The 17,005-nt window shown below is 42.4% G+C and overlaps 1 protein-coding gene across 1 annotated transcript in view; it reads left to right on the top strand.

Moving 5' to 3' along the window:
- The window catches only part of MARCHF6 (membrane associated ring-CH-type finger 6), a gene marked incomplete at its 5' end in the record, with an annotated part of 388,473 nt that overhangs the window by 24,102 nt on the left and 347,366 nt on the right, over nucleotides 1-17,005 (top strand). Inside the window, one exon of the mRNA XM_089654544.1 lies at nucleotides 9,970-10,171. Coding sequence (XP_089510670.1) covers nucleotides 9,970-10,171 — 202 coding nt within the window. The remainder of the gene's footprint in view (nucleotides 1-9,969; nucleotides 10,172-17,005) is intronic.

Genomic DNA, 17,005 nt, shown 5'->3' with positions numbered 1-17,005 from the left:
AGAAAGCTCTATTTGTCTGAAAAAACTGATACAAATTTAAGATGGGTACAATGTGGCATGACCGCACAATTGTCATTCAAAGGGTAACAGTGCAGAAAGATGAAAATTGGCCAGGACAGGAAGGGGGTATGAGTACCCAGTAGGCAAGTGGTTAATATCATTGACCCATCAATACCCAGGAGCTAATGTACAGATAAGTAGCATGTGCACCAAGTGAGATTCTGCTAGGCCCCACCCACAAAATTGCAATTACTTGTCCCTCACATGTTATAAACATATTTGCAATGGCCACAGTTACTTTAGATATAAGGATCATCTCCTCAGTTGAGAACTGTGCTCTCGCCATGTCCAAATGCCAATAAAGTTATCAAAATTTTCAACCAACACAAAACCTCCAACCACTTCTCATCCACTTACACTCCCCACAACCACTTCCGGGTGCGCGCGCACCAGATGACGGACTTCCAGGAGGATAGCTGCTCGTGCGCCATGGGGGACACCTGTTTGGCGTTTATTTGTGCACGATCGCGCATATCTATGCACGATCGCTCATTTCTATGCACGGCTATGATAGCTTTCGCGAATGTGTGTTTCTTAGTGATTTTTTTCTTTTTAAACCTTGGCTAATATATATTTGTTGCCAAAGGCCAAAAATCAACATACAGTGGGGACTATTTTATTACTGTAAATCAAATTGTAGAAAACCTGTAGCTAGCTGCACAGTGAATGTGACATATTCATTAGTACATAACAATATTGTGGTGCAAGCAGGTTTTTTATTTTTTTGTTTGGTTTTGAAAAAGCCAGTTTGCACCCACTTGCATATTCACGCTCTTACAAGCTACATTTGAGCAGATTATGTAAGTATACAAAGTAACTATTAAGGTTGTTCATATATTGAACATAAAATAAACACAAAAACATCGGTGAAACATTTATTGATCAAATATATCTTCATTTATTTGGTCAGCAGGAACAAGTAGGTACAGTCAATATCTTGGTGAGTCACAAAAATAGGATTGATGTGGCAAAAATAAAACACTCCTGCTCATAAGAGCTTACAATCTAAAGATACTTCTAATGAACTGTGTGTGCTCAGGTTATAGCAGGAAACAAAGGGGAAGATGAATCAAGTAACATTTTCGTGCACATAAGGTTTACTTACACAATCATTTAGTATAAAGATCCATTCACAAAAAAAGTCTACAGATCAAAATATCAAGAAAACAAGACATATGTGAAAAACCCCTCCCACCTCTACAAATCCCCTACACATACATTTGTCAGCAGGTTTGTAAGAAAAATGCATTTGAGTCTAAATAAGCAAGCAAAATTAAAACGAGCAGATTTTAAACAAAACGATTGACATGTGTGAGGCTTTCAATGCAAAGAGAAAAAACACAATCATTGTGCAATAACACACAAACACTTTACAAGGCCAAAAATATGCAAACATTTCCAGCCCACTTCCAAACACAGCCTGAGTGGTGTCTGGGGCAATTCAGCACAAAATCTCTTCCTCCCCCAAACCACTACAAGCAAGGACTTAGTCACAAACCACCCGGCCTAGTAACAGGCCAAATCACTCACTACTGCACATCTTTATATAAGCTAGGTTGTATTTGGAGCATGCCAAACAAGGCCCCACACCCAATGAAGCCTCACCCACCACTGACCTTAATTTGGTCAGTGAAAGTGTTTTCACCTGATGAATCTGCTTCCTACCTGCATTAACCCTTGGTATACAGGCCACACAAATCAGAAAGATATATACAGTGAAATGTACGTGTGCAGCATACAACAGAACATTGAGCAGGGATGTGAAAGGGAACCCCAATTGGAACCTTTATTGCTACTATGGTCACAATTCCCTCCAGATTCTCGCATGAGTTAAGACAGTCACATGACCACATCTTGTATGCAATACTGAAAATGACAAATCGATTTGACTAGTATGGTGAATTTCCCATCAATTGGTAAAACACTCCAGAAATCAAACATCACCAAACATTACACTCTGGGCAAAGCTGATTTACAAATCATGCAACTTACAGTAAAGTTGACCATTTCAATGCAATTTTCAAGACATCTGACACAGATCTCTATGCAAATTGCCACTAAAGTAGTACATGTACTACTATAGAAATCAGTGTTTGAAACGCACCCATGTGGTCACTCTAATAGCAGACAATAGGGTGCGACTTTGCAGACGATTTACAGCTTGCATGTTGTGCAAATCACATGCCAAGTCCCACTCAATGAGCACGCTATTGGAGCGTTCATATTGTTGTGGTTCAAACTTGGTAGGAGCCGCAAGTAATAATAGAGTAATGAATACACTACTTTTCATGCAATTTGCTGAGAGATCGATGTCGAATGTCTTGCAAATTGCACTTGAAATCACCATGTACCCCGACTTTGAAATCATGCAACTTCTATGCAAGTCACATGATGTGACTGTGGTGTCAATAACACCACTTAGAAATCTGCTTTAATGTGACCGGGTAGCCCCCAGTAACATTGTTTGCGATTGCCATGCAATTGGCATGACAGGCGACTTGCAAATCGTAGACCAAGTCGCACCCTATTGGCCACTGTAGGCTCTGTTCACATCCAATTGGATTGTGAACTCGTGCAACTTCACTGTAAGTTGGACAATTGCCGCATCGGATTAGATGTGACAGTGGTGTTGGCCCCCAGTAACATTGGGTGCAATTTGCCATGCAAAGAGCAAGCTGCTGGCCATGCCAATCACATGACAAGTCACATCCAGGGTGTGCAATTTCAGGTGCGATTTGTGCATTGACATCGTACCTGATATTGGATATAATGAATGTGAGTGTATTAACATACACCATTTGTTGCAGCGAGAGTTCAAAGGTATTTGCGAATTGTGGCCATTTATTAGCAATTTAACATCTAGACTCAAATAGAAATCGCAATGCTACACACAATTGAAAACACAACTAGTTAGTAATTCTCTAGAAAACACAGTAAAATTGGCAACTTAAAGAGTAATTTTCAATTGCATATAGTGTGAGCGAAGCAGGAAAATCAACAAAGGAAATAAATCTTTGAAGGCGTGCGGTACCTGCCTGCTGGGATAAGGGTCTGCTATGCATTTGGGGGAAAAATGCACGCCAGGATTTGTGACAAGTTTGATGTGTGGATTCACCAACCAAGTCTTTTCTCTCTCGTTCACTCTTCTGAATGTCTCTCTTTATCACTCTTCAGTATGTATCTCTTGCTCACTCTTCTTTGTCTCACTGGCTCGCTCTTCTCTCTCGCTCACTCTTCTGAATGTCTCTCTTTATCACTCTTCATATGTATCTCTCGCTCACTCTTCTTCGTCTCACTCTTCTCTCTCTCTGTCAGCTCTTTGCTTGCCAAATCCTTCACAAAAGTAGGTGGAGTGTAAACCATCATTATCAAATCTATTAGTGATTCAGGCCCTTATCTTATCCCATTGTATGACATTCACATAAGGTGCAGCTTTGAAGGTGTTTCAACAGACAAGGCCTCATTCTAATTCACATTTTAGGGATCATTTAGACAGAAAGCAAAGATGTTGCCAGAATATGTATGACAGTCACACACGGAGATCATGCTACTACCTCGCCGGGGTTGGGATTCAAACCTACAACCCTAGAGTTATTAAGGCAGTAGTGCTAACCACTAATCCACGGAGCTACATTGCTAACCCAGCCTGTATTTCTGTGCTGTGAATCAATCCTAGGTCCCTGGGCATGGTCAGTATAACTAGCCAGATATCTCCAATGTGACACAAATGTTGTGCTATGTTGCCAATTCAGATGTATGTTGGTTCCATGTATCCCAATACAAAGGATTGCAATACTAATACAGGCGTACCTTGGTTTACCAACGCCTCAGGGAACGTCATATTTGGGGTACAAATGTCAAACCATTTCAGTTAATTGGTCTGTTTACAAATGTTTGAATAATTTGGTATGGGCATGTGGCCTGGTATGGTTCAGGAGAGGGGGAGGCGCTCGCTCGTCGCCCCCCCCCCCCCCCTTTCCTGACCTGCCGGGCTGCATGCTCGGATAAGTAGGTGTTATGGATTTAGGGGGGTACCCCATGCTGTTTTTTATTTAATTTCAGCGTGGAGTTACCCCTTAACATCCATACGAGACCCGAAGGGCTTAGTATGGATGGGAGGGGGGACCCCACGCCAGTTATTTAAAGAACTGTTTATAAATCACTGCAATACTTTGACATTCAACTGTCAGTGGGGAAATCCGCCGACAGCTGAAACATGAGCGCTGCATTGGTTTTCATTACTAAAATGCTGCATGAGTTGATAACATAACTCATGCGGGATTGTAGGAGCGACAGCCATGATTTAATGTTTCAGCTGTCAGCGGGGTTCCCCACTGACAGCTGAATGTAAAATAATTCCCTTTATTGCATAAATAATAAAAAAAAAAGCGTGGGGTCCCCCCTCCCATCTGTACCAAGCCCTTCGGATCTGGTATGGATATTAAGGGGGAACTCCACGCTGGAATTAAAAAAAAAAAAACCAGCGTGGGTCCCCCTCAATATCCATACCAGACCCTTATCCGAGCATGCAGCCCGGCAGGTCAGGAAAGGGGGGGGACGAGCGAGCGCCCCCCCCCCTCCTGAACCATACCAGGCAACATGCCCTCAACATGGGGGGGGTGCTTTGGGGCAGGGGGGCTCCCCCCCCCCAAAGCACCTTGTCCCCATGTTGATGAGGACAAGGGCCTCTTCCCCACAACCCTGGCCGGTGGTTGTGGGGGTCTGCGGGCGGGGGGCTTATCAGAATCTGGAAGCCCCCTTTAACAAGGGGGCCCCCAGATCCCGGTCCCCCCCCCCCCCCCTATGTGAATGATTCTGCGGTACACGGTCCGCTGACTTATTCACAAAAAAACTAAGTGTGGTGTAAAAAAAACACAGTACAGGGTCTTTGACAAGTCCTTTATTAAAACAATGTCCCCGAAGTAGATCCAACGTCAATCGCGGCGGCGGCGACCCGAAAAAAGGAAAAAAAAAAAAAAAGGTTCCGCTCCCGTCCGAGGCTTCCAGCCTAGTGAAGAAAAGCCTAGCTGACATTTCTTATATAGGTATGGGGCGGGGCCAGCCGGGAACAGCAAGCATGTGACATGGGGCGGGTCACTGGGATGATGTCCCCGGCTGGCCCCGCCCATACCTATATAAGAAATGTCAGCTAGGCTTTTCTTCACTAGGCTGGAAGCCTTGGACGGGAGCGGAACCTTTTTTTTTTTTTCTTTTTTTCGGGCCGCCGCCGCCACGATTGACGTTGGATCTACTTCGGGGGACATTGTTTTAATAAAGGACTTGTCAAAGACCCTGTACTGTGTTTTTTTTACACCACACTTAGTTTTTTTGTGAAGGAGTCTGCGGGAGCATGTACCGCAGAATCATTCACGTAGGGGGGGGGGGGCCGGGATCTGGGGGCCCCCTTGTTAAAGGGGGCTTCCAGATTCTGATAAGCCCCCCGCCCGCAGACCCCCACAACCATCGGCCAGGGTTGTGGGGAAGAGGCCCTTGTCCTCATCAACATGGGGACAAGGTGCTTTGGGGGGGGGAGCCCCCCTGCCCCAAAGCACCCCCCCCCATGTTGAGGGCATGTGGCCTGGTATGGTTCAGGAGGGGGGGGGGGCGCTCGCTCGTCCCCCCCCCCCTTTCCTGACCTGCCGGGCTGCATGCTCGGATAAAGGTCTGGTATGGATATTGAGGGGGGCCCACGCTGTTTTTTTTTTAAATTTCAGCATGGAGTTCCCCCTTAATATCCATACCAGACCTGAAGGGCTTGGTATGGATGAGAGGGGGGACCCACGCTGTTTTTTTTTTTTTTTTTTTTTTTTTTTTTTTTATTGCGGACCTTTATTTTTACATTCAGCTTTCAAAATAAATATTATCTAGACCTTCAAAATAAGTAAAATCATAACAGAAATAATTATAAAGGATAAGAAACAAAAATAGAATCACTAGAACTAAGGAAATCTAATTAGATTACATGAAGATATGCCGAGTGCTGTTTATTAAACACAGTAGTCGCGACCGAGTGCCGGCTGTCAGAGGAATCCACAATCAGATTCACTATTAGTCAGTGGCTAAAAAGCAAACGCCCATGGCAGAGGTCTAAAAGGTGTTCTGCACATGCTCAGTTCTATCTGCCAAAGACACTGCACGGGCATCTAGATTTTTACTGTGTCGATTTCCTTGAAAAAAACGATTTTTAACACATTCTTAATTTTTTTGGAAATAGCAGATATTGTTTAAAGTGAAGTCCTGATATTTGGCAAAGCAAATTTCTAAGTGAACATGTCTCTACAGTGATTTTTCATGGTGTTAGACGTGCTTCTTAGCAAGTCTGCTTTTGTGAGTCTGATTCCGGGCGTGTGTCTTTTTGTGAATTAGATTGGGCGTCTGCTTATGGGCTCTGCTCAATAGTGAATTAGGTTGCAGGGTAAAAAATGGACGGACGCCCATGAAAATTGGGCTTAAGCCCATAAATATGCGCCCACGCCCAATAGTGAATCAAGGCCATAGTGTTTACCAAAAACTTCCAAGCTTCAAAAGATATAACATCTGTAGGTGGCCAGTACAGGACCTAGACAATAAGAATACAAAAGAGTCACCATTTAGGTTTACAGATTGCATATGTTAGGAATCAAAAGATTGTGGGAGATAATTTCACTGACTCTTGATCAAAAGAGCCGAAACTTAACACATCCCCAAATTATATGGAGCATGTCTCTTTGTATGAGCTGGCACTTATAACAGAGGGCAGAAGGTCTCTTGTTTATCTTAAATAATTGGATAGGGGTAAAGTACACCCCATGAAAGTATTGAAGCATAGTATAGGAAGAATGCGCAGAAATAGTTGTATAAATAAGAAAATCATTACCAGCCCTTCTTAGACAAATCAGGGGTATCTTCTCTACAGAAGTCCAGAACTCTAGGAATTCTGGAGAGTTCCTCTTGAGATAGTGTACTGTCAACTGGGTGGGAGGAGGATGAAGGAGGGCTTTAGAATAGAATGGATGAAAAATTATTTATATCAAATTGGGCTGCTGCAAGTCCTAACTGTACGTTTTTTTAAGCATCAGCTATCAGATACTGTATGTTAAAGTGGTATTAAACCCAAAACCAAAAATGTAATATGTTGCAGTTTTCCAATCATTAGATATGGTGGCTGCTTTAGTTTTCTTATTTTTCCCCTCTGTTTTCAATTGTCAGTAACCTGTCATACCTCCTGTATTAGGATGACAGGAAGGCCCCATTGTAGGGGGATCACTGATGTAGGAGTGAGTTGATGTAAGAGGGGACATTGATATCAAGGGGCAAACTGATGTAAGGGAGGACTCTGATATAAGGGGGGGAGGGGGCTCTGAAGTAAGGTGGGATTCTAATGTAAGATGGGAAATTGATGTAAGAGGTGACATTGATATAAAGGGGCAATTTGATGTAAGTGAGGGCTCTGATATAAGGAGGGGGGGGGCTCTGAAGTAGGGTGGGATGCTGATGTAAGATGGAGAATTGATATACAGTGCATCCAGAAAGTATTTACAGTGCTCAACTTTTGCCACGTTTTGTTATGTTACAGCATTATTCCAAAATTGATTAAATTCATTTTTTCCTCAACATTCTACAAACAATACCCCATAATGACAACATGAAAATAGTTTGTTTTGAAATCTTTGCAATTTATTAAAAATAAAAAAAAAAAACACATGTACGTAAGTATTCACAGCTTTTGCCTTGACACTCAAAATTGATCTCCAGTGCATCCTGTTCCCACTGATCATCCTTGAGATGTTTCCACAATTTGATTGGAGTCCACCTGTGGGAACTTCAGTTGATTGGACATGATTAGGAAAGGCATAAACCATAAGTCTATATAAGGTCTTACAGTTAACAGTGCATGTCAGAGCACAAACCAAGCTATGAAGTCCAAGAAATTGTCTGTAGTTCTCCAAGACAGGATTGTATCAAGGCACAGATCTGGGGAAGGGTACAGAATAATTTCTGCATCATTGAAGGTCCCAATGAGCACAGTGGCCTGCATCATCTGTATATGGAAAAAGTTTGGAACCACCAGGAATCTACCTAGAGCAGGCCGCCTGGGCAAAATGAGCGATCGAGGGAGAAGGGCCTTACTCAGGGAGGTAACCAAGCACCCGATGGTCACTCTGAAAGAGCTCCAGCATTTCTCTGTGGAGAGAGGACAACCTTCCAGCAGAACAACTATCTCTGCAACACTCCACCAATCAGGCCTGTATGGTAGAGTGGCCAGATGGAAGCCACTCCTTAGTAAAAGGCAAATGGCAGCCTGCCTGGAGTTTGCCAAAAGGCACCTGAGGTACACTCAGACCATGAGAAACAAAACTCTCTGGTCTGTTGGAACAAAGATTGAACTATTTGGCCTGAATGCCAAGTGTCATGTCTAGAGAAAACCACCACCACCTGGCCAATACCTACAGTGAAGCATGGTGATGGTAGCATCATGCTGTGGGGATGCTTTTTCAGCGGCAGGAACTAGGAGACTAGTCAAGATCGAAGGAAAGATAAATGCAGCAATGTACAGAGACATCCTTGATAAAAACCTGTTGCAGAGCGCTCTGGACCTTAGAGTGGGGCAACCGTTCATCTTTCAACAGGACAACGACCCTAAGCACACAGCCAACATTACAAAGGAGTGGCTGTGGGCCAAATCTGTGAATTCCCAGACTCGAACCCAATGGAACATCTCTGGGGAGATCTGAAAATGGCTGTGCACCGACGCTCCCCATCCAACCTGATGGAGCTTGAGAGGTACTGCAAAGAAGAATGGGAGAAATTGCCCAAAAATAGGTGTGCCAAGCTTGTAGCATCATACTCAAAATGACTTGAGGCTGTAATTGGTGCTAAAGGTGCTTCAACAAAGTATTGAACAAAGGCTGTGAATACTTATGTACGTGTTTGTTTTTTGTTTTTTATTTTTTATAAGTTGCAAGGATTTCAAAATGAACTTCTTTCATGTTGTCATTATGGGGCATTGTTTGTAGAAGTACTGTGAATGCTTTCTGGATGCACTGTAAGAGAAGGCACTGATACAAAAGGGGAATTAATGTAAGGGGGGCTCTGAAGTAAGACAGGACACTGATGTAAGAGGTGGGGGGGCATTGATGTAATATAATAATTTTGCAAAAAAAAAAAGAAAATACCATTTTAAATGAGGAAATATTAATCATATAAAACTACTGACACTATCCTCTTTCGGGGGGGGCGAACTAACTTTGCCCCAGGTGAAAGAAAGTCTAGGTCCACTACTGCCTGTTGTATTCAGCTGTAAATAATCTACATTGTACTTATACTAATTGTAAGGCAAAGTATTATTTGCACAGGTCAGGGAGTGCCAGGCCACCTTGTGACAGTTGGAGCTGAAGTATAAAGAAAAAGAATTCAGGAGGTTTGTGGGGCCAAATTAGCGTGTGATTCGGAAGCTAAAATATATATAAACTTTGGCAGGAACAGCATTTTGAATACATTTTTTCTCCCAATTAAGCAGAGTTTGAAAATTACATGTTTCTGAAAATATGGGTTTAATAAACAGTTGTGGTAATATCATGTGACATTAAAAAAATTGCAACTTACCACCATTTTATTTTCCATGATCTTGGTTTCCAAAAAATATAAATGATGGTTTTGTGGTTTTAACTAATCTCTAATGTATTAATGCATTAATATGACTATTATATCTGCCTTTTTCAGCTTTTGCTGTTTGTTGTTGGCTTAGAGCACAGATTCAATGCACTGTATTCAGAGGAGATTTTACAACTGCAATCTGTATAACAAAACTCATTTTGTGATAATACCATACTGAACCTTTTGCTTTTATAGTTTATTTTTTTAATTTTCATTTATATACAATTTTAACAGTTTTTGACCAAAATTATACTTTGTTCTTGAATTATATAGTGACCTACACTCCTACCTGCTTGGAGACCAAGATGAAAGTGAGAACAATGTTAATCAACATGCTGGAAACAATCACAATGTTCGGAACAATGCTGTGCCTATCGTCGGGGAAGGTCTGCATGCTGCCCACCAAGCCATCCTTCAACAAGGAGGCCCTGTAGGGTATCAGCCATACCACAGGCCTTTTAGATTTCCTCTCAGGGTAATTTTATAATTTGAAATTTAAGGCTGCAGAATGCAATAGTTAAGTTTACACTTAAAAAAAATAAGAAGTTAGTAATCACTTCTGAATGAACATGTTTTGTTTTATTACTCATCTCAATATTTGCATGTTACACCATTTTCTTTTCCTGCTGAGTTTTCAGTGGAAAATGGACAAGGTTTTTTTGGAAATTAGGAAACATGCTGATAAGGTGGTTAAGGAATGCTTAGCCTTTGAAAGTCACCTACTGAAGCCAAGTGCAAGTCTTCCTTTATGCTGTTATTCGCTGGAGGATGAAATTGAATTGCAGTGAAATTGCAGTGTGTGCAATGGTTATATTTCATAGAATAAGACCAATATACTATGTAATCCTTCCTCCCCACCCTAACACAATCCCATCCTTCCCAGTCAATAATGATCCCCCCCCCCCCCACGCTTCTTTTTTTCCTGGGAGCTCCTGTTCCTCCAGGATGCCAGGGAACATGGTATATTGTGATGTAACATGGACAGCAGGAGGGTGACTAATGAGCACAGAAACAATGTATATCATGCCACTTTGGGTTCAGAGCTGTCATGCCCTGGATACTGGGAAAGCAGTTAATTAAGCATGATTTGTGCTTGATGGGCTTGTGGAGAGCCATTGGGGGTCTAATAGATCTCCATTTTCCCTATGCAGAGGACATGTTTTTTAGCCCCTTTGTGATCACAATAGATTTAAATATAAAAAAAGTATTAAAGAAATATAATAAAATAGAAATAATAAAACATTTTAATAAAAAAAAATAGAAGCACCCCCGTCACCCCTATATACACCCCAGTGGAAATGCACAGCATAGGGTGTGCAGGTGTATGTTACCATATAAGATATCGCCATGAATGTAAGTGATACTAATAATTCTAGGGCCATTCATGTTTAACTATAAACTTCAAAGGCTTTTAAAGCATTGTCTAAGAAGAGTTTAGAGTACCACAGGTTTTTTCAATTTCATGAGTGCATGCAATTTTAAAGGATAAGTTCACCTTCCATAACATGTTACACCCATATTCAGGGTGTAACATGCTATCAAATGAGAAACACCCCCCCCCCGATCCCCTGTTTTGACAGCTAGCAGGGAATCTTCTCCCCACCCACTAGCTGTCAGAATGTTTAAAAAAAAAAATGTGGGTGTGCGGGGCCGAGCCATTTCACTCATTCTCAGTGTTTCTGTGAATGAGAAACTACAAGTCCTGACTGCCTTAGTGGCACTGTGAGTGCTGTGGCAGTTCATTGATTCTGCCTGTCAGTAACGGCTTGATCGTACAAGAAACGACCAAGCATATACACTTGACAGGTCTGCAGGAGACCTGCATGGCATCAGCGATCTGTTGATCGCTGGTGCAATGCTTTCCAGGCTGTAACAAAAAATATAAAATTTACTTTTTTTTTACTTGCAAAAAAAAAAATGTACATTTATTTTTTTTTTTGAAAGGTGAACTTATCCTTAAAGACTTCACATGCTTGGTATCTATTTGTTCAACACAGACCCATCTTTTTTTATTTTTCCACAAATAATGTATAATATTGTTTGCACTAAAATTTATTTTACAGTGTTTTTTTCCTAAATATATGCATTTGATTACTAGTTGCACAAATAAAATGAGATATAAAAAATTGCAACTGCCACCATTCTATTCACCAGGCTCTGCTTTCCAAAAATAAAACCGTGTGGGAATTTAAAGTAATTCCTAGCAAAACAAATGCAGATTTTTAACACCTGTACCAGAAATAAAAAAAAAACAAAAAACACCTGGTGGACAAGTGGTTAATATCCCCGCGCCAAAGAAACAGTCACAGAACATGGTGATCAGTGGGACTTTAACCCCACCCCCCTCATGCTGCAGTTATTCTTCTCTTCCCATCAGGCTGCAATCCTCCATCACCACTTTTTCTGTTGTGGGAAGAAAGGGATGGCTCTCAGATGGTAATATACTTTTCTGCCGCTTCTGCCTTTGAGGGTACTCAAATGCTTCCTTCTGCCCTTTTGCCACAAGGACTTCTCTACAGGAGGGTCTGTACCCAAGTTGCTGCCTACACCTTCTTGCAGACACTTTCACTATTTCTGCCCCCATTCCTTGAGTACCCAACAGAGGAATACCCTCACCCATAGCAATAGGAGAAACCAGGCAAAAGGCTGCTCAGGCAAAAATTTGCTCTGTCAAAGTCCCACTTTAAAATGTGCTCTGTTTGGGTTGCCTTTATCCTAATGAAGGACCTCTAGATCTTAATACAAGGGCTGGGTTTATTTACAAATAGATGTACTTATGTAGGGATTTGCGGCTCTCTACTGTCTGTATTTGTAAATGTCTGTATTAATATGGATAAAAAACATAAACGTGCAGCGCTGTTAAAACCAATAAATAAATACATATATAAACATGTAAGAAAGTGCACACGAGATCTCAAATGATCTTCTGGTATCCAAAAGACACAGATTGTGGATAAGGTGAGACAATTAAAGTGTAGATTGCGCACTCACCAGATACGCAACTTTTTTGCACATTTGTATGATACAATAAGGACATCAGACTTCAGACATCTCATCAAAAAGGTCCGGTCAGATCAGGTCAATGCCTCCTTCGCTGGATGGCCAGGACACCCTATGACTAAGAGAGCTTGCTCGAAACGCGTCAGGGTCAGGCTGTAGCCGTTTTGATGCCTTACCGCCGGAACCACAAGGGGTCCCGGCGGCAGCTTGCAATCGGTCAGTAATCTATTTTATTTGCTTTCTTGCTGTATACATACCCATTGTGTGGAATAAACATCCTAAGGCAATATTGCACTACTGGCCTCCTCTGTTGTTTCTTTCTGAGCTCCTGGGGGAGCCAGGTACATCCGCAGAGTGGTTACCATTTGGGAAGGTTAAGTGCAAACCGTGGGATAGAGAAGGAGGCTTTGACCAGATCTGACCAGACCTTTTTGATGAGATGTCTGATGTCCTTTTTATATCATACAAATGCGCAAAAAGGTTGCATATCTGGTGAGTGCGCAATCTACACATTAATTGTCTCACCTTATCCACAATCTGTGTCTTTTGGATACCAGAAGATCATTTGAGATCTTGTTCACGCCTGCACTCTGGACTTATGTTTTAGACACAGTGTTTTCTTTCACGTTTATATTGGCCACATATTCTAGTGGCACATACATAGATGCACAGTGTCACTTTATATATTTGTGTGCACTTTCTTACATGTTTATATATGTATTTATTTATTGGTTTTAACAGCGCTGCACGTTTATGTTTTTTATCTGTTTTAGAGGTCTTATATGGTGCCTTTTGTGTACAGCTGCTGTAATCTGGGAATTGATAGACTGGAAGGCGCTCACTTTATATGTTGATATATTAATATGCATGTCCTTTCTCGGGATTGTTAGGTTGAAACTCTCAGAAGAAGGAGCTGGAAAGAAAGTGTGAGAACGTGTCCTGTACATGAAAAAGCTACTGCTAAATGCAGACCATAAGGGCTTAAAGTGTTACTATACCCAGGACCCTGCATGGTCTCCTGCAGTATACATGGAAGTGAAAATATTTTAGTAAATATAAACTGCTAAATACCTTTTCTCATCAGCAGTTAGAACAGTCTTGTGACTTCTATCAGTGTCCAGCCAAGCACATGTTAAAGCTTGTAGGAGGAGTTGTCATTTTGGTCTAGGAGGATGCAAAACCCCTGACTTCTGTCTGGACAGTGCTGATTGGCCCTGTGCTGATCACATACACTCTTCCAAGGGGAAAAAAAACTAACAATGCACACCAAACTGAGCATGTGCAGAGTGACTCCACACATGTATTATCAGGAGATAAGGGGGGACACTGGAAGAAGGGGAGCATCAGAGAAGGCAGGATCCAAGTCTTTTTTACGCAGTGCCGAAGATTAACCCCTTAGGTTCCACAGTGAGTATAACACGCATGCTTTACTGCATATGCAGAAAATGTATATGATATAGGGTGCGCTTGTTAGAGCCCAACCTCTGAATCTGTAGGATAAAGGTGCCAGATGGATATTAGGGATGGATGGGAGCAATAACACTGAGACAGCTCTTCTTAGAGTGGAAGCAAGGCTCTAATGCAGTAAACATGAAAAAGAGAGGAAGGCGCCTCTAAGTGCAATATAGACAATTTATTAGTCAACAATAGATGAATTGCACTTACAAGATAAATAGTTAAAAAGACCCATCCTGTGGTGTTTTAAGATCCAGGTGAGACATCCAGCTGTCCAGCAGCAGCTCAGTCCGTAGGATCAGGAAGTATGAACTAGGATATTTCTGTCTATCAAGATGAGGCTTGGAGAGCAGCATTGGATGTAGGAGGTGAAGGGGGCGGTAACGCGTTTTGGAGCATGCTCAGTAGGCTCCTTCAGACCTAAGCTCTGATAGGACGCTGACAATTTTATAGTGTGAAGGGAATGGGGGAGGCAAGTAGTTTCTGGGTCCTAAGGACCCACATGTTTTCCTGCATTGTACAGGAATTAATACAGATATCGTAATTAATTTCATATTAATATTATATCTATTTTTATATACTGTATTTGCCGGCGTATAAGACGACTGGGCGTATAAGACGACCCCCTACTTTTCCTGTTAAAATATAGGGTTTGGGCTATACTCGCCGTATAAGACTACCCCTCTTCCAACGCATACCAAAAATTAAAAAACATCAGATTTGATTTCAATATGGTATGGTATTCCAATGATGGGGCACGCTTCCTCACTCTGACACCAATGATGGGGCACTATTCCTCCCACTGACACCAATAATGGGGCACTATTCCTCCCATTGACACCAATGATGGTGCCCCATCATTAGTTTCAGTGTGTGAGGAATAGTGTCCCATCATTAGTGTCAGTGGGAGGAATAGTGCCCCATCATTGGTGTCAGTGGGAGGAATAGTGCCCCATCATTGGTGTCAGAGCAATGAATCGTGCCCCATCATTGGTGTCAGTGGCAGGAATAGCACCCCATCATTGGTGTCTGTGGGAGGAATAGCGCCCCATCATTGGCGTCAGTGGGAGGAATCGTGCCCCATCATTGGTGTCAGAGCTACGAATCGTGCCCCATCATTGATGTCAGTGGGAGGAATAGCGCCCCATCATTGGTGTCAGTTGGATGAACAGTGCCCCATCATTGGTGTCAGTGGGAGGAATAGCACCCCATCATTGGTGTCTGTGGGAGGAATAGCGCCCCATCATTGGTGTCAGTGGGAGGAATCGTGCCCCATCATTGGTGTCAGAGCAACGAATCGTGCCCCATCATTGGTGTCAGTGGGAGGAATAGCGCCCCATCATTGGTGTCAGTTGGATGAACAGTGCCCCATCATTGGTGTCAGTGGGAGGAATAGCGCCCCATCATTGGTGTCAGTGGGAGGAATAGCGCCCCATCATTGGTGTCAGTGGGAGTAAAAGTGCCCCATCATTGGTGTCAGTGGGAAGAATAGTGCCCCATCATTGGTGTCAGTGGGAGGAATAGTGCCCCATCATTGGTGTCAGTGGGAGGAATAATGCCCCATTATTAGTATCAGTGACACCAATGATGGGGCACTATTCCTCCCACTGACACCAATGACACTTGCTGACTCCTGTTCTAGTATGGTACTGCTGCAGCCAGCATATGTGGTTGCAGCAGCACCTCTGCACTGCACACTTACCCTCACTCGATTTCCGTGAGTCCGCTTGGCTCCGCCTCCTCGCCCGTGATTGGCCGCCTGTGTGCCTTTCCTGAGCTACAGTTCTGGCGGCCAATCACCGGTGAGGAGGCGGAGCCGAGCTGCACGAGTGGGAGTGGCCGGAGTGACTGAAGGAGCAGCGCTTCCTGGATGGATCGTCGTGGGAGCCAGGTAAGAGACTGCAGCCCTCTGCCAACCCCTGTACTTGGTGTCCCTTCCGTCGGAAGGGGGGGACGGCGGTAGCACCACGCCGCTCCCCTAAAAAGTGCCTCCTGACGTGTACCGGCGTATAAGACGACCCCTGGCTTTTGAGAAGATTTTCAAGGGTCAAAAAGTCGTCTTATACGGCGGAAAATACGGTATGTATTAATTCCTGTACAATGCAGGAATACATGTAGGTCCTTAGGACCCAGGAACTACTTGGCTCCCTCATTCCCTTCACACTATAAAATTGTCTCACCTGGATCTTAACACACCACAGTGTGCCTTTTTAACTGTTTATCTTGTAAGTGCAATTCATCTGTTGTTCACTAAGACATTGTCTATACTGTACTTAGAGGCACCTTTCTCTCTCTTTCATGTTTACTGCATATACAGACTGATTTTACTGTTGTGGGTTTAGTAACACTTTAATAGACAGGTGTGGGTTTGTGTGTGTATATTAGGGCTGCAACTAACTATTCTTTTCATAATTGGTTAGTTGGCCAATTGTTTTGATTAATCGATTAATCTGATAAAACCTCGAAAAAAGTGTGGTTTATAATTTAGTAAATTTGTAAAGTTTAAAAAGAAAAAGACAATTTATTCTTGAATATCTATATGCAGTGGTAAATACAAATAACCAGATGTATGGTTAGAGAACAAACTACCTAATACACTCTGAGTATAACAGACAGACAAGATATACTGTACTCTATGTACTATTAGAGGGTGAATCTGATACATATCAGACTCAGAGATCAAAATGTTTATCTTTAAAAAAAAAACTTAAGACCTAAAACACTATTTTGCAGATTTTCAGACAGGACTGTAATTTAATATTATGCATGACAGACTCCCTTGTCATAGGCAGGTAGCTTGATACAAGCTAACTGCACCTGCTGTAACCTATGATGGCCACATACAAATTAATTT

The sequence above is a fragment of the Staurois parvus genome, unplaced genomic scaffold, assembly GCF_062004578.1.
Source record: "Staurois parvus isolate SC_StPar_1 unplaced genomic scaffold, SC_StPar_1.0 ptg000775l, whole genome shotgun sequence".
Taxonomy (NCBI): domain Eukaryota; kingdom Metazoa; phylum Chordata; class Amphibia; order Anura; family Ranidae; genus Staurois; species Staurois parvus.
Note: the sequence above shows the minus strand (reverse complement) of the source record. Positions and strands in the feature narration are given on the sequence as shown.